The sequence below is a fragment of the Lissotriton vulgaris genome, chromosome 5, assembly GCF_964263255.1.
Source record: "Lissotriton vulgaris chromosome 5, aLisVul1.2, whole genome shotgun sequence".
Taxonomy (NCBI): domain Eukaryota; kingdom Metazoa; phylum Chordata; class Amphibia; order Caudata; family Salamandridae; genus Lissotriton; species Lissotriton vulgaris.
This window is the reverse complement of record NC_141693.1, coordinates 893,916,508-893,937,249: the sequence shown is the minus strand read 5'-3', so window position 1 is coordinate 893,937,249 and position 20,742 is coordinate 893,916,508. Positions and strand designations below refer to the sequence as shown.

Sequence of the window (20,742 nt, the reverse complement as noted above, 5' to 3'; positions counted from 1 at the left end):
GAGTGAGGGTGAGGGAGGGTGAGGGAGGGTGAGGGAGGGTGAGTGAGGGTGAGGGTGAGTGAGGGTGAGTGAGGGTGAGTGAGGGTGAGTGAGGGTGAGTGAGGGTTGAGGGGTGAGGTGAGGGTGAGTGAGGGGTTGAGGGTGAGTGAGGGTGAGTGAGGGTGAGTGAGGGTGAGTGAGGGTGAGTGAGGGTTGAGGGTGAGTGAGGGTGAGTGAGGGTGAGTGAGGGTGAGTGAGGGTGAGTGAGTGAGGGAGGGTGGGTGAGGAGGTGAGGGAGGGTGAGTGAGGGTGAGTGAGGGTGAGGGAGGGTGAGTGGGTGAGTGAGGGTGAGTGAGGGTGAGTGAGGGTGAGTGAGGTGAGTGAGGGTGAGTGAGGGAGGGTGAGGGTGAGGTGGGTGAGTGAGGGTGAGGGTGAGTGAGGGTGAGGGTGAGTGAGGGTGAGGGTGAGTGAGGGTGAGTGAGGGTGAGGGTGAGTGAGGGTGAGGGTGAGTGAGTGAGGGTGAGGGTGAGTGAGGGTGAGGGTGAGGGTGAGTGAGGGTGAGGGTGAGGGAGTGAGGGTGAGGGTGAGTGAGGGTGAGGGTGAGTGAGGGTGAGTGAGGGTGAGGGTGAGTGAGGGTGAGGGTGAGTGAGGTGAGGGTGAGGGTGAGTGAGTGAGGGTGAGGGTGAGGGTGAGTGAGGGTGAGTGAGTGAGGGTGAGGGTGAGGTGAGGGTGAGGTGAGTGAGGGTGAGGGTGAGGTGAGGGTGAGGGTGAGTGAGGGTGAGGGTGAGTGAGGGTGAGGTGAGTGAGGGTGAGTGAGGGTGAGGGTGAGTGTGAGTGAGGGTGAGGGTGAGTGAGGGTGAGGGTGAGTGAGGGTGAGGGGTGAGTGAGGGTGAGGGTGAGTGAGGGTGAGGGTGAGTGAGGGTGAGTGAGGGTGAGGGGTTGAGGTGAGTGAGGGTGAGGGGTTGAGGTGAGTGAGGGTGAGGGGTTGAGGTGAGTGAGGGTGAGGGGTTGAGGGTGAGTGAGGGTGAGTGAGGGTGAGTGAGGGTGAGTGAGGGTGAGTGAGGGTGAGGGTGAGGTGAGGGTGAGGGTGAGGGTGAGGGTGAGGTGAGGGGTGAGGGTGAGGGTGAGGTGAGGGAGGTGAGGGTGAGGGTGAGGGTGAGGGTGAGGGTGAGGGTGAGTGAGGGTGAGGGTGAGTGAGGATGAGTGAGAGTGAGGGTGAGTGAGGGTGAGGGTGAGTGAGGATGAGTGAGAGTGAGGGTGAGTGAGGGTGAGGGTGAGTGAGGGTGAGGGTGAGTGAGGGTGAGGGGTTGATGTTGAGGGGTTGAGGGTGAGTGAGGGTGAGTGAGGGGTTGAGGGTGAGTGAGGGTGAGTGAGGGGTTGAGGGTGAGTGAGGGGTTGAGGGTGAGGGTGAGTGAGGGTTGAGGGTGAGTGAGGGTGAGTGAGAGGAGGGTGAGTGAGTGAGGGTGAGTGAGGTGAGTGAGAGTGAGGGTGAGTGAGGGTGAGGGTGAGTGAGGGTGAGGGTGAGTGAGGGTTGAGGGGTTGATGTTGAGGGGTTGAGGGTGAGTGAGGGTGAGTGAGGGTGAGTGAGGGTTGAGGGTGAGTGAGGTGAGGGTGAGGGTGAGTGAGGGTGAGGTGAGGGTGAGTGATGGTTGAGGGTGAGTGAGGGTGAGTGAGGGATTGAGGGTGAGTGAGGGTTGAGGGTGAGTGAGGGTGAGTGAGGGTGAGTGAGGGTTGAGGGTGAGTGAGGGTGCGGGTGAGTGAGGGTTGAGGGTGAGTGAGGTGTGAGTGAGTGTGAGGGTGAGTGAGGGTGAGTGAGGGTGAGTGAGGGTGAGTGAGGGTGAGTGAGGGTGAGTGAGGGTGAGTGAGGGTGAGTGAGGGTTGAGGGTGAGTGAGGGTGAGTGAGGGTGAGTGAGGGTGAGTGAGGGTGAGTGAGGGTGAGTGAGGGTGAGTGAGGGTGAGTGAGGGTGAGTGAGGGTGAGTGAGGGTGAGTGAGGGTGAGTGAGGGTGAGTGAGGGTGAGTGAGGGTGAGTGAGGGTGAGTGAGGGTGAGTGAGGGTGAGTGAGGGTGAGTGAGGGTGAGTCGAGGGTGAGTCGAGGGTGAGTGAGGGTGAGGGTGAGTGAGGGTGGGTGAGGGTGAGGGTGAGTGAGGGTGGGTGAGTGAGAGTGAAGGTGGGTGAGTGAGAGTGAGAGTGAGTGAGAGTGAGTGAGTGAGTGAGAGTGAGTGAGAGTGAGTGAGAGTGAGTGAGAGTGAGTGAGAGTGAGTGAGAGTGAGTGAGAGTGAGTGAGAGGTGAGGGTGAGGGTGAGGGGTTGAGGGTGAGGGGTTGAGGGTGAGTGAGGGTAGGTGAGGGTGAGTGAGGGTGAGTGAGGGTGAGGGGTCGAGGGTGAGTGAGGGTGAGTGAGGGTGAGGGGGTGAGGGGTTGAGGGTGAGGGGTTGAGGGTGAGGGGTTGAGGGTGAGTGAGGGTGAGTGAGGGTGAGGGGTTGAGGGTGAGTGAGGGTGAGGGGTTGAGGGGGAGTGAGGGTGAGGGTGAGTTAGGGTGAGTGAGGGTGAGGGGTTGAGGGGGAGTGAGGGTGAGGGTGAGTTAGGGTGAGTGAGGGTGAGGGGTCGAGGGTGAGTGAGGGTGAGTGAGGGTGAGGGGGTGAGGGGTCGAGGGTGAGTGAGGGTGAGTGAGGGTGAGGGGGTGAGGGGTTGAGGGTGAGGGGTTGAGGGTGAGGGGTTGAGGGTGAGTGAGGGTGAGTGAGGGTGAGGGGTTGAGGGGGAGTGAGGAGTGAGGGTGAGGGTGAGGGTGAGGGTGAGGGTGAGGGTGAGGGTGAGTGAGGGTGGGTGAGTGAGGGTGAGTGAGGGTGAGTGAGGGTGAGTGAGGGTGAGGGTGAGTGAGGGTGAGGGAGGGTGAGGGAGGGTGAGGGAGTGAGGGTGAGTGAGGGGTTGAGGGTGGGTGAGGGTGGGTGAGGGTGGGTGAGGGTGGGTGAGGGTGGGTGAGGGTGGGTGAGGGTGGGTGAGGGTGAGTGAGGGTGAGTGAGGGTGAGTGAGGGTGAGTGAGGGTGAGTGAGGGTGAGTGAGGGTGAGTGAGGGTGAGTGAGGGTGAGTGAGGGTGAGTGAGGGTGAGTGAGTGAGGGTGAGTGAGGGTGAGTGAGGGTGAGTGAGGGTGAGTGAGTGAGGGTGAGTGAGGGTGAGTGAGGGTGAGTGAGGGTGAGTGAGGGTGAGTGAGGGTGAGTGAGGGTGAGTGAGGGTGAGTGAGGGTGAGTGAGGGTGAGTGAGGGTGAGTGAGGGTGAGTGAGGGTGAGGGTGAGTGAGGGTGAGTGAGGGTGAGGGTGAGTGAGGGTGAGTGAGGGTGAGGGTGAGTGAGGGTGAGTGAGGGTGAGGGGTTGATGTTGAGGGGTTGAGGGTGAGTGAGGGTGAGTGAGGGGTCGAGGGTGAGTGAGGGTGAGGGTGAGTGAGGGTGAGGGGTTGATGTTGAGGGGTTGAGGGTGAGTGAGGGTGAGGGTGAGGGGTTGAGGGTGAGTGAGGATGAGTGAGAGCGAGGGTGAGTGAGGGGTTGAGGGTGAGGGGTTGAGGGTGAGTGAGGGTGAGGTTGCGGAAAATGGCAAGCATTACAAAGAAGGCCCCAAGGGCTACTGTACATGGGTTAGATAGCCAGGACACTGGCCCAAATCATTGGAAGGCAGACAGCGTAATTAAATAAACGAGTATATGATGAATAAAAGGCTACAAGTGTGGCCAGTGGGAGGATTTATCTATGGAGAAATATAAAAAAAAATTAGAATGCAACATTCAAAAGTTAGCAGCCACTGAAGCATGAGGACAGAGTAGGCATAAGGTATATTGATGTGGGACAGGAAAGTAGCTGCTTACCCGGAGGATAGTGGGCACAGCTGGTTCTTCCTGAAGAGAAGCATAATGCTGAACACAGTTCTACGTGATATGCGGCATCGAAAGGGTGTCCAATGCAAATAAGCTTTGGTGCCAAAATTTGAAAAAAGACATAGCAATAAATAAAAAAATAAAAAATAAATAAACAAAACGAAAACACAACCACAAAAGAAGTGGCCAATAGTCATAGTAGCTAAAGCGGTTTATCAATGGAGTTATGACGACAAACGATTAAACAACGGCAATGCCTAAAGTGACATGAGAATATTTTGGGGTACAAAAGGAACACTTGCCGAAAGGAAAGAAATCCTCAGCAGTGTAGGGTTGACAAAGTGTGAGGACCAACAGTATGAACAACAGAAATAGACAAGGCATCAGCGGCACCAAGGCAGCATAGTGACGAGGATATGGGCTGCCACGGTATACAAAAAGAGAATGATAGTAGGAGACTCGTAAAGTGCAAAAGGCATATACGCGCACAGACAATTATATAAAATCGGTCCACCAATGGTGCCAAAGTAGGAGATTGCGAGGGCGTTAAAGATAAAAATGCAGCTGCGACGAGGGGTGTTACTTTGAGTAAAGGATCAGGCGGTGCAAAAAAAACATCCGGGCAGGGTAACCGAGTGCTCACAGCCGAGATGCAACGCACTTTGAGGGTCGGGAACAGAGTTTAAATATTTAGCGCTGGGCGGAAGCCAGATAAATAAGAAGATGGACTATAGAGTAGCTCCCCCTCTTAGATTAACTAACAAAATAAACAGAGGACAACAAGAAAAGAAACAAAGCGGGCAAAAATGGGGGCCATGATAAAATGGTGTAGAAAATTACATATGCAATGGTCGAGGCCAATACCCCATAACAAACCGGGGATGAAAACAAAAGGCATGAACAAAAATGCGACACGGCGGGAAGGGGAGGGGGCGGAGCGGGTAAAATAACAAACAAGACGGAGGGAAGAGAGGGGAGGGGGGAGGAGAAATGCGACACGGCGGGAAGGGGAGGGGGCGGAAGGGGTAAACAAAGACGGACGTGCACGCGCTTTTAAGCTCAATGCGCATGCGCATTGAGCTTAAAAGTCACGGGCACTGCAAGGAATCGCCACGATTCCTTGCAAGTTGGGGAAAGAGTGGATAAGTCCCAATACTCTCGCTTGCTCGATGCGCATGCGCATCGACAGGCGAGACCTAAAAACGCGGTGAAACCGCACTTACGTGAATGGGGGTTATGAGGCTCAAGGGTCACTGCGGTCAAAAAGTAAAAAAAGGTAGGGGTTAGAATTTCAGAAAGTTAACTAGGTGGGCTCAACGAAACGTAGGTAACATGGCAGCTCGTATGGCTGACTTACCAAGTTGTAATCAAGGTCTAAAGTAGATTCGGAGCGCGGTGGAGCGATCAGCGGTAACGCGGTGAAAGTGATGGAGTATTTGTATTCAAAAAGCTCGCGTTAGCGTCATGAACGGATGTAAACGTTCACTTTCATTGGATAGATGTTTGGTTACGTAAATAACCGACATAGAAGACAGACAAACGGTTGGTGGCCATCTTAGGAGTCGAGATAGAAATAAAGTGTCCGAGGATAGCTAGTGTTGAGGGGATAGGGGGAAGTGTACCCGAGGGTGACATGTCATTGACACTAATGGATGATGTAAACAAGAACATAAGTGGCATTATTGTTATGGATTTAACTACATGATAATAAATTCATGATAATACATACAATGCAGGTCGCATTTCAAGACGTAAACATCAGTAATCCACATGCTGTGGTTATAGAAAACAACTAAATTCAGTCCTTTCATTAAGCCCAAAGGGTTTCATGACTTGAAGGCGATATTTCCATGATATTTCACGTTGTAACAGCATTTTATTGTTGTCTTTCCCCTCTTGTTTTTCGATGATTTCCAGAACTAGATATTTCAATTGCGCAATGTTATGTTTTTGTTCCAAAAAGTGTACAGCAACACTTGATTTTACATTTATAGTTCGAATGTTTGATATGTGCTCATTTAATCGGGTTTTAATCTTCCTTTCAGTCTTCCCAATATAGATTTTACCGCAAGGGCACTTTAATATATCAGGTTTGCAGAGTCACATGTGGCATTTACGTTAAGTTTTATGTTGTGGCCCTTCATTGGATGGGCGATGGTGTTACCTTTGATTATGTTGTTGCAACTGTTGCAATTTAGACATGGTCGTGTGCCTTTGGTTTCTCCACGTGTTGGTTGTTCTTTAGATGAAATTTCTTTGATATTGTTGCTTCGTGTATATACAAAAATAGGAGGATCCATGAATAGTTGTTGAAATTCCGGTTACGCCGTTATTATGTGCCAATGTCTCATTATAATTTTTTTATAATAATAAAGAAGTTTAAAAAGCAAAAAGTCAAAATTTTCAACGCATAGTAATGCATATAAAAAAATTATGAGACATTGGCCCATAATAACGGCGGAACCGGAATTTCAACAACTATTCATGGATCCTCCTATTTTTGCATACACACGCAGCAACAATATCAAAGAAATTTTATCTAAAGAACAACCAACACGTGGAGAAACCAAAGGCACACAACCAGGTCTAAATTGCAACAGTTGCAACAACGTAATCAAAGGTAACACCATCGCCCATCCAATGAAGGGCCACAACATAAAACTTAACGTAAATGCCACATGTGACTCTGCAAACCTGATATATTTATTAAAGTGCCCTTGCGGTAAAATCTATATTGGGAAGACTGAAAGGAAGATTAAAACCCGATTAAATGAGCACAAATCAAACATTCGAACTAGAAATGAAAAAATCAAGTGTTGCTGTACACTTTTTGGAACAAAAACATAACATTGCGCAATAGAAATATCTAGTTCTGGAAATCATCGAAAAACAAGAGGGGAAGACAACAATAAAATGCTGTTACAACGTGAACTATCATGGATATATCGCCTTCAAACCATGAAGCCCTTTGGGCTTAATGAAAGGACTGAATTTAGTTGTTTTCTATAACCACAGCATGTGGATTACTGATGTTTACGTCTTTAAATGCGACCTGCATTGTATGTATTATCATGAATTTATTATCATGTATTTAAATCCATAACAATAATGCCACTTATGTTCTTGTTTACATCATCCATTAGTGTCAATCACATGTCACCCTCGGGTACACTTCCCCTATCCCCTCAACACCAGCTATCCTCGGACACTTTATTTCTATCTCGACTCCTAAGATGGCCACCAACCGTTTGTCCGTCTTCTATGTCGGTTATTTACGTAACCGAACATCTATCCAATGAAAGTGAACGTTTACATCCGTTCATGACGCTAACGCGACCTTTTTGAATACAAATACTCCATCACTTTCACCGCGTTACCGTTGATCGCTCCACCGCGCTCCGAATCTACTTTAGACCTTGATTACAACTTGGTAAGTCAGCCATACGAGCTGCCATGTTACCTACGTTTCGTTGAGCCCACCTAGTTAACTTTCTGAAATTCTAACCCCTACCTTTTTTTACTTTTTGACCGCAGTGACCCTTGAGCCTCATAACCACCATTCACGTAAGTGCGGTTTCACCACGTTTTTTCACCTTCCAAACACTTTGAATTTACCCATCAAACGCCTCGCTATCAGCACGTTAATACAAACCTGATGTTCACTTGTTACTCACTAAGGTGGTCATTGTGATTTGCGCTTGAATTTGCATTTTTGCTTAAGGTTTATGTTTAAGAGACAATCATGATAAAGGAAACTATATAGTAATTGGTTAAATCATATAATTGGCTATATCTTATTTTGTTTATATGGCAGATCTCCTTGAAAAAGGGCTTCCATTGCCCGAAATGCATTGGAGTATATCATGAAAAATCATGGATGTATTGAGATCAATGTCTTACGGCTTAAAAATGAAAATGATATGAATTGCAATATCTAATATGAACTTTTTTGAAAATAAATGAAAACTTATGATAAACAGAAGGAGTCTGTATTTAAGAACCCAAGGAATGCCATTATACCAGGGATGCATTCACTGTTGATGTATGCACTTATGAACATTTAATGAAATGTATACTGGACGGATACGTTACCTGTAGGCAGCACCCTACCTTTTTGAGACTACTATTAATTTTGCTTTAAACATAAACAAACAGTGGTTGTGCACCTATCCTACCTAGCTTCAATATAGTCTCTAACAGTAACACATGGACAGAGTCTGGATGCGTAAGCCTTCGACCTTGTGCAGAACAGGTTAGTACTAGGGCGATACCTTGAAAGATGCAGACCCTCGTCCCAAAGCTCATGATTGGATCATAGTGATATTGCTCTCATGAGTTATCGGTTTTCTACACAGTTTGGTTTCTTCAGTTGCATCAATATTGGTGGTGCGAAACAGTAATTCTGTGAATTGACTACAATGAAAACTTCCCAGGCTGGTCCCTGCATGCCAAGTATAGGTAGGCTTTAGATGATTCTGTACATCACCTAGGTGCAACTTTCAGTCTTATTGGATTTTCTACAGTCGCTTCACAGTGAGGTGACAGATCAGGAGAAAATGAAGTGTATGCTGTAAAGAGGAGATCCCTTCCAACTTGGATCCAAAACGGGAAATAGCCATTACATTGCATGTGTTACAAAGCATGCGATTACAACACGGTCGTTACGACTGCGTTGTTACATCGACTTGCTGGAGGGGGGGCACTAACCTAAGGAATAGTATAATTTACCATTCCAACACCTTCCCTAATGTTGGGCACACTGGAGTTGGAACAGTAAATTATACTATTCCCAAGTCCAGCACGCCCCCTACTGCAAGTTGATGTAACTACTTGCGTTGTAATGTACTGCGATGTAACAATGTGGTTGTTGTAACAACGTAATCGCATGCGTTGTAATCGCATGCGATGTAAAGTGCTATATTCATCCAAAACACAACATGCAAAGGGTCCCTCTGTATCTTGCGTAGCATTGGGGCATTTAACGTTGGAGCTGGTATCCATTCAAGATCCTAGTTAGGGTAATAAAGTAGATTGTGGAGACAGAAGAACTTTGAATTTCAGGCTTTGTTTACCAAAGCGCCCCATCGACCAGAAGCCTGTTCCGTCTTCATTCTGAATGAAGCCTGCCTGCAAAGGATTTCACATGGCATCCCCACATTTCACAACCTTCCAATAGCAACAAAGTTACCCAATCTCCTCTAAAGAGACCGGTCAACTATATTTTTTGTAATGAGAAGCAGGCTAAATTGAGCCCCATCAACACGCACTTCTAGAGTCCTCAAGCCATCCAGCTTGAAAAAGAAAGGCTGTATTGGCAACTTCAGGTACGCTCCAGGATTCACAAAGGGAATCATTTGGTGTTGATGCATAAAGTGACCCTATCACTCGCTCAGATGAGGTTGAAGGGACTGGGTAATCTGAAATGAGGAACGCTAGTTAGGAGGATGACTGATTCTTTAGTGGAAGGGAAAAATCAAATGAGGCATAAGATGTGAGGCACAATATGGGGACAAGGATTGAGAGATGAGCAAAAGAAGAGGAAGAGTGGGGAGAGGAAGAGTGGGGGGAGAGGAAGAGTGGGGGGAGAGGAAGAGTGGGGGGAGAGGAAGAGTGGGGGGAGAGGAAGAGTGGGGGGAGAGGAAGAGTGGGGGGAGAGGAAGAGTGGGGGGAGAGGAAGAGTGGGGGGAGAGGAAGAGTGGGGGGAGACCAATGAGTGGGGAGAACAAGGAGTGGAAGTCAAATGAAGTAGAACAATGTGAGATTTAAAACTGAAGAGAAAGAAGTAGTACATGAAGAATGAGGGGCAGAGGAATGAAGGATAAAAAGGTGAGAAAAATGAACAGTGGAGAAAAAGGAGTCCGATTATGAGGATTAATGAGTAAGGTATGCAACTGTTGACTGAGGTGAATGAATACACACGGAGGACAAATAAACAGGAAATGGATTAAGTCCTAAAATATGAAAAGGACCGCAAATTGAAGAGAGGGGAGTGAAGAGGACGCTGGGTGGATGAGACTATTTTAAAATGGCTACTGTAAAGTCACATTGAGATGGTCAAGAAAAAATGACGTTCATAACTTGCCCAGAAACATTAGGGCAGGTTAGTAACTTCGTAGAGCTCATGAAGGGCTCAAGAGCAATATAATTAGATATCAACATAAGTTACAAATGGAAAAAGAGGCAGCCTGGTCTCCTCTACCTAGATACCACACAAAACCTCAGTTACGCAAGGTGGGAAAGGATCATTCACACCTTTATTGCAGCAAGCTCTGTGCCGATGAATCACTCACTTGTTGAAGGCCCACGCCAAGTACTTTTAGATATTTCAAGCGTGCTTGAAACGAAACAGGAATTCTAATATAAACCTACGGAAGTCTGTTGCTATGGAGAACATTCCTCAAGGCTCATCTTAGTGCTGGAGATTATGGTCTGCTGGCTCCACTGCTTAATGTTCGACTGCTTCCAGCCCCTCACTTGATGCCCATTCTGATCTTGCTTCTATAAACTGGCATACTTTGGGGATCTTAGTTACCCAGTAGACTGGGCTTCTCTCTACAGCCCTGATCCTCTCCAAGCAGATCCGGTTCCCATAGTGATTGACAGCACTTCATCATCATACAATGTAACCAGAGAAGGGTGTTCTAACCACAGTCATCCAGATATAGTCATCCAGTTAAACAGTAACCAGTTGCTTGGAGCTGAAATCCAACTAGTCGCTGGCATTGACCTGAACAAGCAGAAACAATTAAGGCGTTGTATATTGCAAGTTCCTAGGAAAAGAATACATCAAGCAGCATGTTCACTGCTGCTCACCCCCTGCCCCCCTTTCACCATCTGCTTACGTCAACTGTTTGTATGTGAAACAAACTGGTTATCAGCTACCCAACACAACAGAAGAGGAGTCTGGGTGAGGTTTGTTTATGGTTACGTTTTGCAATTTTGAAGCCATAAATGCGTATATATCCTGGTTATATTCAGAGACAAAAGACCAGGGTTCTCCAGTTTTGCAGTATTTATTCTGAAACATTATTGTACAGACCTCGGTGCAGATAGAGACAGCTTCCAAAACAGCCATTAATCTACATCTCCACTCCAGAATAGAGCTGAATGATTACAGGAAATTTCCAAGACAATATAGTTTGGGTTACATTTACTAAAATTAATACTTACTTGAGCTTTGGAGACTTCTAAGCTGGCAATAGAAAACATAGGCATTCAAAGCAACTTCCAAAACTAAAAAGAAAAATTAAATCCATGGGTGTCAGGATCCTGGCTGCCCCAGATTTGAAGGTGACTTAACACAGAGCCCTGGTGTGATTGAAATTTGACTTACCACAGAAAAAGAAATGTCTGCACAACTACAAGTTATCATGGATCCGATCTACAATTGCCAAGAACTTTGCAACCAACATTCAGCAGAATTTCTACTGCAAAACACCACCAGCTATGACGCACTTGTGTACAGGTCCCACCATGATTATTGCCTGAAGATTAACAAAGTACAACTCTCCGATCAATATGTATGCATGACAATCTCCAAGAAAGACTCCATTCAAAACATATTGCTTACTCCCTGCTCTTGATTCAGTCGCCTTCCACGAAATAACCCATTAGACATGCTCAACATTCAATTTAAAACTATTGGGAACCTCTGGAGGTAGATTACCTGAAAGTCCTGGGGTTTGTTGGATAGGATTCTCCTATTTTTCTTTCCTCTTGTTAAACGTTGTGCAATCTGATTGTCGCCCTTCCCAGGTGATCCTCCTGACGTAATTCCACCATAACCGCCGGTATCACCTCCATCTCCATCACCTTCACCATCTGCATCACCATCTTAAAAAAATATATATATGACAAGATTACAGAGTGCACATTTCCCTGCCCAGTATTTTCATCAGAAGAGTAAATGAGACAAAAAGTCAATCAGAATGTAGAAAGGAAAGTTTGCATCTTAAGAGGGAGAAGCTGAAACTTTATATTACCATGAAGAACATTATGATCTATACACAGATAGGTCTGACGTATGTGAAAATGTAAGTCACGCTGCCCTTCTGGGGAGGGGTGGAATGGCTGACTTGTCTGAAGGGGGCAGCAGGGGATAGGGGCAAATGAAGAAGCACGTAGTACATATGCACATCAGGAAAGAGTGCAAATAAAATACAATTTTACAGGCGTCTTAGGGTATCTCGACAAAGAACTCTTTCAGATATGTACGGGTAAATGGAGCGCCTGTGGACAAATAGGGCCACTTATAATGGCAAATGTTGTAAGATTTGAAGACCACTTTAAAAGAGTGAACTAAAACACAACAGCTTGCAATCTGCTAAACTGCCAGCAAAACAAGAAGGAATAGGCTCCTTCCACATCTATGGGGACCTTGGATCCAAGATACGGGAACCATTATAGAACTAGCATTCTGCAAACAACATCAGGACAAGCAGTGCAGTTCAACACAATCTGCCCACAAGAGCAAAAAGCATACTGTACACAGACTTTTGAAAAGGCAAGGATGAAAATGTCCTGGTCCTTGTTGGTGGGCAGGGTGCACAATTCACTTCCAGCCACACCACTTAAAAATTCAGCGTGGCGTCCACTACTTTAGGAAGGCATAGATAGAGCAATAAAAGAGGAACTATGGACTATTAATTTTATGAGAATATTTTTTTAAAGCCTTAACTATGCTGGCCAGCACACCCCTAAGGGGTGATGATTAAATGTTAACAAAACTTGCACAGAAAAAAAAGAATAACAATCTCAGACTCTATTATAATCAATGACCATGGAAACCTTTGATTTGTGGCCTATCTCCTGTATGCATTAATTATAAGGGTTGCATTTGAAAATGGCTAATTCAATGCCAGCACCACTGCTGTGCGGGCGTGGTCTGCACTTTGCTCAATGTGGTCAGTGTGGTGACCTACCAGTGGGAGCACCAGAAGAGAGCAGACGCGAATACCCCTCAAGGCTAAACTGTGCATTCAGGTTGGCAGTGCTTCACATTTCTGGGAGAAATAAATTGGTACCTAAACACTAGCATGAGATGTGGAGATGCAACCTTCCTCAGACTTTCATATCCGTTTATGTGTCTGCACACGCACACACAAACGCACATGCCCACATACAATATAGAATACTGTGACAGACTAAATGAAAAAAAAAGGCTGCACGCTACTGGACTCAGTTTAAAGTGGTTGTAACATCCTTTTACTAACCAAAGCTTGACAATTGTCTTTGTGCTACGTATCATAGGCTCCATTAGCTTAGATTAAAACGTATTCAAGTAAATTTGAGATCAGCGACCGTAAAACCATTAGATAGAAATTCAGTAAAATTAGGACCATGGCTCTAGGTATCTGCAGTCAGAAAAATCAAGGCCTCTCCTTCCATCCTTTATAATTGCAAAGTTCAAAACCTGGCTCCTTAATCCAACTGCCCAGTGCATTGTCTCACACCCTCAAAGTGACCTTAAAGGTAAGGCACTGTACAATTAATAGCTGGTGCTGCAAGGTGACTCCAGACCAGACGTCTGCCACAGACCGGCCAGGTGTCTGTATTGAACCAGCTGGCCGCGGTTGCCTCTGCCCAAACACCTACTATCAAGGCTAGTCCTCCATCCTCTTAAATGTCTGGTCTCTACAGTCACCACAATACATTGCAGTCTATTTAAAGATCAGGGCACACAAACACCCATAAATACAGTCCCTATACTAGCTGCAAAATTAAGGACAACAGGCAGCCAAAAGATGGCAATACATCCCATATGATGGGAAAATTCAGTGTAGCAATTTAATGATTTTATGCTATCATGGCAAATTATTCATACCCCACACATATGCCCATCTCTGGGCCCAACTGCTCGGCATACTAAACACTGCCTCTTAAAAGGGGCTCCCACTAAAATCAGCTTGGTAACGCCTGAACCATCCACAGTCGCTATGGTTTGCAGATCGTAAAAACAAACGCCTCTCAGTGGTGACATAAAACAATCTGTTTGCCATTTTTGCATTCCCACGCCACATCACTCAGACCTAAAACACTACATTATTGTCTCTTGGGTCACATTCACAAGTCGTATAGGTGAGTAAGCAGATGTGGTGTCTCACCAGGAGTGTCCCGTCCCATGTTGGTCTTCGCTCGGTCCCCACAGATTTACCACCAGCAGTGCTTGAGGGGCAAAGGAGCACCCCGAGAGGAGGTCGTTGTACAACGAGGCCACGGAGCCTACTCTGCTCCCAAACCAGCAAGTCCAACGCCGTGACGTGAAACAACTTCAAGTTCCCCACGAGTGCTGATCGACTGCTCCCGAGTGACTAACACCCTCGAGGTAATCCGTCTCAGTGATGCAGCCCCAATTTACATTTCTCGTGTTTATATCCATCTTGTTCCCGAACGCTATTTGCTTTTACCAAATATTGTGTTTAAGTAGGTTTTTTAAAGCGACAGACACTGCATTCTGTGCACCAAGTTGCCTAGCACATGCAGAATGCAAAGTATAATGACAATCATTAGGATTATGTGTGAGATATGCCCAATTTCAGAAAGATGTGGGAAGGAAAAGATTTAAAGTGGCTCAAAGAGAGAAACTACAGATTACTAAGAAAAGGACAAGTGATCGACTGACGCCTTCTGAAGACAACTTCCTTTCCACAGACCGTTGTAATGTTTAAGTGACTGCCTAATATTTTCAGAATTGAAATATTTATAATTCTACTTCACAGCAAAATCGTTTTTATTTACCAATTCTTTTGATACGGTTAACAAATATTGGTATCCCCAACAGGTCTGGCTTGTTTTAAGGGAAAGTTTAGGTCTGGCTACAGTAATAGAATGCTCAGAAACATATAAATACTAGTCATTGACTTAATCACGTGGAAGTGTCTCTCGAAGGGTCACACACTCCGCATTCACACACAAACCATAGAAATGGTACAGAAGTTTCACACTGTAGCAATAGAGAGAAGCCAGTTCAAGGCCCAGCCCCTGGCTGGTGATGTATCAGCCTTTTGTTACTCTTTGGCAGTGTGTGGCGAGTGCAAAGGAAATGTTACTAGATGACGTTTCAGATGATGCAAACTTCCATGGCCCAGGGGTGTGCTCAGTGCTGGAAGAGACGACGCCCTTGGGCATTCCAAGAATCAAGGGATGGGCAAGAGTTTTACAAAGGCCTCAGTTCCTTAAATACAGATTTAACCAGTATATCCCGGGGCTAGAGGAACCCTCATTTCTGGCAGCAACATGCCCTGAACCTACTTGAGCCCGTGCCAATGACGCACCAGGAAGACTGTATTGAGCATGATGAAAGCAATAAGACAGCTCGGTAGGTCAATGTACCGGCAGCAAAGAACTGTGTGTGGTTTGAAGACCACAGGTCCAAATGTCAGGGGGTTTGGATCAAGCATTTGATCAAGTCAAGGTTAATAAAAATGAAAGTAGCATGAAAAAAATGGAAATCTTATTTTGCCAATTATTTCAAAACAAACAACAACTACAAACCATATGGTGTAAAAGAAAATCATACGTGCGTAAATGTCAGACAGATTTATCGTGAAGGACTGTAAAGGGTTAAAACGCACCCATGTACTATAGTGACTGCCCGTAAGCATTTCCCTTTTTATTTGCCAAAAAATGCTACTTCCTTCACAAACAAAAATTTATTTTTAATGCCATGCTACAAATGCAAATCTTGTAAAGTTTTTGAGGGTCTATGTGATTTTTAGGTCTCGCCTGAGCCAATGCACTTGCGCATTGCTCCGGCCAGATTATAGTAAGGGGAAAAGAACAGTCTACCAAAACGGCCGATTAGACACAGTTCATGTGATCTAAGCACATGCACAAACCAGCCATGTCACGCACCACCAATTGTCTGTGCCTCGCATCAGACTTCAAAGGCTGCCGCCCTCCCCCCCAATCAGACTTCAAAGGAATGCGCTCCCGCCCCCGCCACAGCAATGCAGGGAGCTTGTTTTGCTTGTGTGCTTGCATCTTCTTTCCTTGGCCCTGGGTGTTTTCTGTGTTCTCCCATTTAGTGCCTTCTCGACCCCGTACTGGATTGCTGTCCAAGCCCCAGCTCTCGCTGCCTCTATCATTATACACTCTCCCTGTGTTTTCCTGTTTCCCCTTGCTTTTTCCCGGCTCCATCATTCTGTGCTTTGAAACTGAACGCGCTTTGTAGCACTCAACCCTGCATGTTCTTAGCTTCTGGTCTGTGTTACTGCACCACATCACTCAGGGACACCACCACATCACTCTGGGACACCACCACATCACTCTGGGACACCACCACATCACTCTGGGACACCACCACATCACTCTGGGACACCACCACATCATCACTCAGCACCACAACAGCAGTGTCCTTGCTTGCTACCAATAAGCATTGCCATAGCCAATAGGACTCGCATTAGGAAAGTGGAAGCTATTGGCTTTGTGAATAACAATGCTATTATTTATATATTTTCAAAGCCAACACATATTTGAAAAATTTGTCATTTACAATACCAATAGCTCACACTTTCCTAATGCGAGACCTATTCCATTGCAAAATGCTGGTTTCTTTTTTTGACTGCACGCAAGAGGTTCGAAGAGGGAGCAGATCCAGTCAGTGAAGAAAAAATGTGGGCAAAGGGTCAGCAAAGTTGAGATGGTTAAAGAGTTCAGGTCAAAGAATTGCAGGCTCTTCAGATCAACAGAAGAGGGAGTTTACGGGGTTTCATTAGCAGAATCTTAATTTCCAATTACGTTATTTACAGACCGCGCAATATCATTTATAGTTAATCTAAGAGGGACATTTTTATATATGACACCAAATTAACACCAATTTTTGGGCCATTGTGACATATCAGGTTTTTGAGGATTTGGTGTTTTAAGAATCTGCAAATGTTATTTATTACCATCATTGTGATGATTAAGTTTAAAGCGCTACAGAGAGGTGTGCCCTACTAGACAACACAAAATATGCGCCTTCAGCTGCTCCAAGGAGGATGTTGGCTTAGACTGAATAAAAAGCAAGACTTCCAGCTGTGGGGCTGGTCCAAATTAATCCCTTATCGATTTCCCTCTGTGACAACATGGCTGAAAGATTTGTTTCACATGCATTAGGTTATTGATAAACATGCAACGGCAACTAAATAAGATTCTAATTCTATGTGATTGCAGTGCAAACACCAAATAAAATGTATTCAGTTTACGATCTTGATACGGTTGAAAAAAATAGAAAGAAACACCGGTCTCTAAATTCTAAAGCGAAATCCAACCTCCCTGTCAAAGCAGCCTTTCTTAAGATAGAGCCTTGAGAGGAGAAAAATGTGGCGCCCTTGCTGATGCTGGTGAATGAAGGTTTGAGTTAACTGGTCAGTATCTGGCTGAGCAGCAGCAGCTCCTCAGCTAACGCAGAAGAACGCCACCCCAATGCATTCTGCGCAGAGAAAAAAGGAAAATTAACAACACTTATTTTGTTTTTCCGTTGTCTGGCAGGTTTGTGGGGCAGGGAGGTGCTTGTTTCCATAGCTAGCAAGGGGAGGAGTAGTGGGCACTTCTGTGTGCATGAATGTTTAGTCGACCGTCTCGGCTGGCCAAACTTTGCATGGTCCCACCGGACTGTAATACACAGCCTGGTGAGGAACATTCACAGGCTCCCACTTCATGTCTGGGTGCTAAACCAAGATGCTCAGACCAATCACAACGCAGCATTGCAGCATTGCGATTGGCTTTGGGGAGCCAAGGTGTGCTTCAAGCAGGAACAGAAGAAGATGCCACAAGGCGGATGTCTGCCAGCAAGACAAGTAATCTTTTAGGTCTCGCCTAGTGTTCCTGCACGCATGTGATGCTCGCTCTGTGAGACATATTGTGGTAGAGGATATTTTGGAAGCTGAAATGAAGCCCCGCTCATCTTTCTGATGGCTTGCGTCATTGTTCATGGTATGTGTTGTGATTTACAATTAGGCTTTTTTTTAACCGCCCTGTCTCTTTTTTGCTCCGCCCATCCGGACCCGAACAACATTTGGCGGCGTTAGAAGCTCTCCTTCAAGTATAGGGTACAAACTTTTTGGGGGGGTGGAGGGGGGAGTAAGAGCTTGTTAAAGGTTGTGCAGGAAGAGGCTGCCAGAGACCCTGTTTGAGTGCGATCCACTGAGGCAAGGGGTCAGTTCTAAAGTTGGTGAAGCCCGTTTTGTGCTAGTAGTATTTTTGGACCTGCATCATCTGCCACATTTTTTTATGTTGCAGATTGAAGGGAGCACTGTACAAGTTATAACATGTCTGTTTTGCACGTAAATTTTAGTCCTTAAAGTTTTAATAAATTGATGTTTTTTCTAGAAATGAGCAAGTTAACGCTGCGCCTTTTCGCCCGTATCAACTTCTCCTTGCACTTCCGTTAACACTGTGCAACCGTTAGAATCGCTGCTGTCGCAAGCCTATGATTCATCCAATATACATACGTATGTGTGCTTTTTAGGTCTCGCCTACGCAGCGCGCATGCGCTCCATAGGCAAAAAGACCTTTTTGCAATCGATTCAGTTTTTCAGTTTAAAACCTGCATGCATTGCTTTGAATGCAACGCAGGAACATTTGGCGATTCCCTTGTGGGAGCAAGCTTTAACATATGGTTCCTGCTGGCTCCGGCAAGGGAAACAGCCACAGGCCCCCTCCTCTCCCACTCCCCCTGCTGCTTCTGTAAGTGCGAGGCGCGCGCTGGTTCATTTTTTAATCCATTTCACAGGGAAGCAACTAAATGAAAGAAGGAAAGATGTTGTGAACCATTTCTTCAAGACACGATTTTCAGTAAGTGAGGAGCAAGGAGCACGCTGGTTATTATCTTGAAACCCTGGTTACTCGCTCGTGGCTTCTGTTTCATTTGTTGCACTAGGTGGTTTCTTTCACAGTATTTTAATTTGTTCTTCTCTATAATTATTTAGAAATTTAGTTTACCTAGTCGTTTGAAGAGGGAAGGTGTGTGGTAAGTGAGTCACAGTATGGTATGATGTAATACTATGATGCCTTGTGTAGAGCAGAGCCATGTGGAATGGATGGAATATAGAATGCAGGATGTGTGTGTGCTTTGAGTGGGGAGACCAAATGCCAGACAGTTGAAGGAAGGGACCGGAGATAGGTAGAGGCAGTGTTCGGCTGTGCTGTTCTGACTTCTATTTCTGCTGCTCCTTCTTACCTATTAAGAAATAACAATTCTTTACAAGTGCTCTGAACGGACCTCTGAATCACCTTTAAATGGAACACAACCATATACCTATTAGGTAGGTATCAACACACGCAAAACAGCACTACAATCTACAACATACCACACTGCATCATAGGACATCAACAGAACCCTATGATAACATAATGAAGACAGATTAAACACCTAACCCATCCCCGGTCTACAATTAACTGCTTCACTTGCGTGGGGCCCCTCCTTTCTGGAGACCCCTTTAAGCAAATGACATATGATTATTCATGAGATAAATGAGTATCAGGGGCACTTCACCTCATTCTGCAAGATGGCACAATTGTTTTATGCCACAGAACTGGCTATTTAGGAATCTGACTCTACTATTGCACTGTTCTCTACCTAAAATGAATGAACATTTCCCTGGGAGTGGGTGCCCGTAACAACCAGGTAAATATGCAGACAATATGGTACATTTCTTCAGACTCACCCACCAAATCTCATAACTTATTAAAACTCACATACTTGTCCTGCTGACTTGACACATCCACCAAACCGAATGAGGCTCCAGTCCCCACTGAAAAGGATTGTAAAGTCATACCAGACTACCAAAACGTATTGCGATACCCATCCAAATGGTAATAAACAGACTGGGATAGAGCAGATGACCTGCACAGTCCTTTTCTGCATTAATCGCCTATGTTGCTTTCCTTTTGCTTTTGTTGTAGTACTGCAGAGTCTGCTGCTTTAGCCAAACTATGCAAGTTCAAATGCTCTAAAGGTTCCACAACCTCTGCATATAGTATCCAAACACCTCTTCTCTCTGCGGCGGTTATCCACCCTGACCTGTAAGAGTTGAGAATCTATCACATGCGAATTAGAGACTTGTGACAGTTTCTGGAGGTGAGTTATGGATTCCCTGTGTCAAAAGTAACGGCTAGAATTAAGATGCTAGTAAACTGTTTTCTGAAGTTAAACACCATTAGGAAAACCGGTATTGGCACAAGGCTTGTTGCAATGAAGAAACAAATCAAAAAAGATTAGGTTTTGTATACTATCCATCTGTAAGATTAAGAATTGAATAGTAAATTACCTTATATATTCTATTGCAAGTAATTCATGAGAGTTTAAATGATATACAAAATAAGCAATAGTATAAGTTGGGAGAGAAACACTTCTCTAGGCAAAGACAAAGTCCATTTCAGGTATATTTTATAGAGTAGTCAAATATAGGCCTAGCATACAGCACGTTGTCAAGCCAAACCTAAAAGGGTCAGGTATTCACAATATGGCAGAGGGAATTAGTCATTCTTTTGCAATGACAAAGTAATTAAGGAAGCAATCCTGCAAAGGAGTGATGCTAATATCTACAAAACAAGAGGGAAGCAGGTATATACAATCGAAAGCGTGCATGTATACTCACAGGCATTTGAATGCACACAGTCTTGGCTCAATAACGAAATCTTCTGCTTAAAAAGAATGCTTGTCTTGCCCATTTAGGTGATCTGCCTTGTTTCACTATTTATTTTCCATCATTCTTTTAAAGTAGCAGTTTGATACTGCTCCGCCGTTTGTAAAATAATCTGTAATATTCTGCTGTTTTTAAAGATGGGGTGGATTTTCTTCTGAAGAATCTTACGGTGCCTTTAGTTGGTTGATACCTCATATAGGAAATATGTAACTGACAACTGTGCCAAGTGGCTTTATCCTGTCGGGATCTTTAAGAATTGGTCTTTTAGTATT

General features: G+C 45.5%; 1 protein-coding gene across 2 annotated transcripts in view; it reads right to left on the bottom strand.

The window, feature by feature from the left end:
* The window catches only part of MYOF (myoferlin), a 550,379-nt gene that overhangs the window by 284,125 nt on the left and 245,512 nt on the right, over nt 1–20,742 (bottom strand). For both annotated transcript variants that reach the window (XM_086922487.1, XM_086922488.1), the window contains exon 6: nt 11,506–11,672. In XM_086922487.1, coding sequence (XP_086778613.1) covers nt 11,506–11,672 — 167 coding nt within the window. The remainder of the gene's footprint in view (nt 1–11,505; nt 11,673–20,742) is intronic.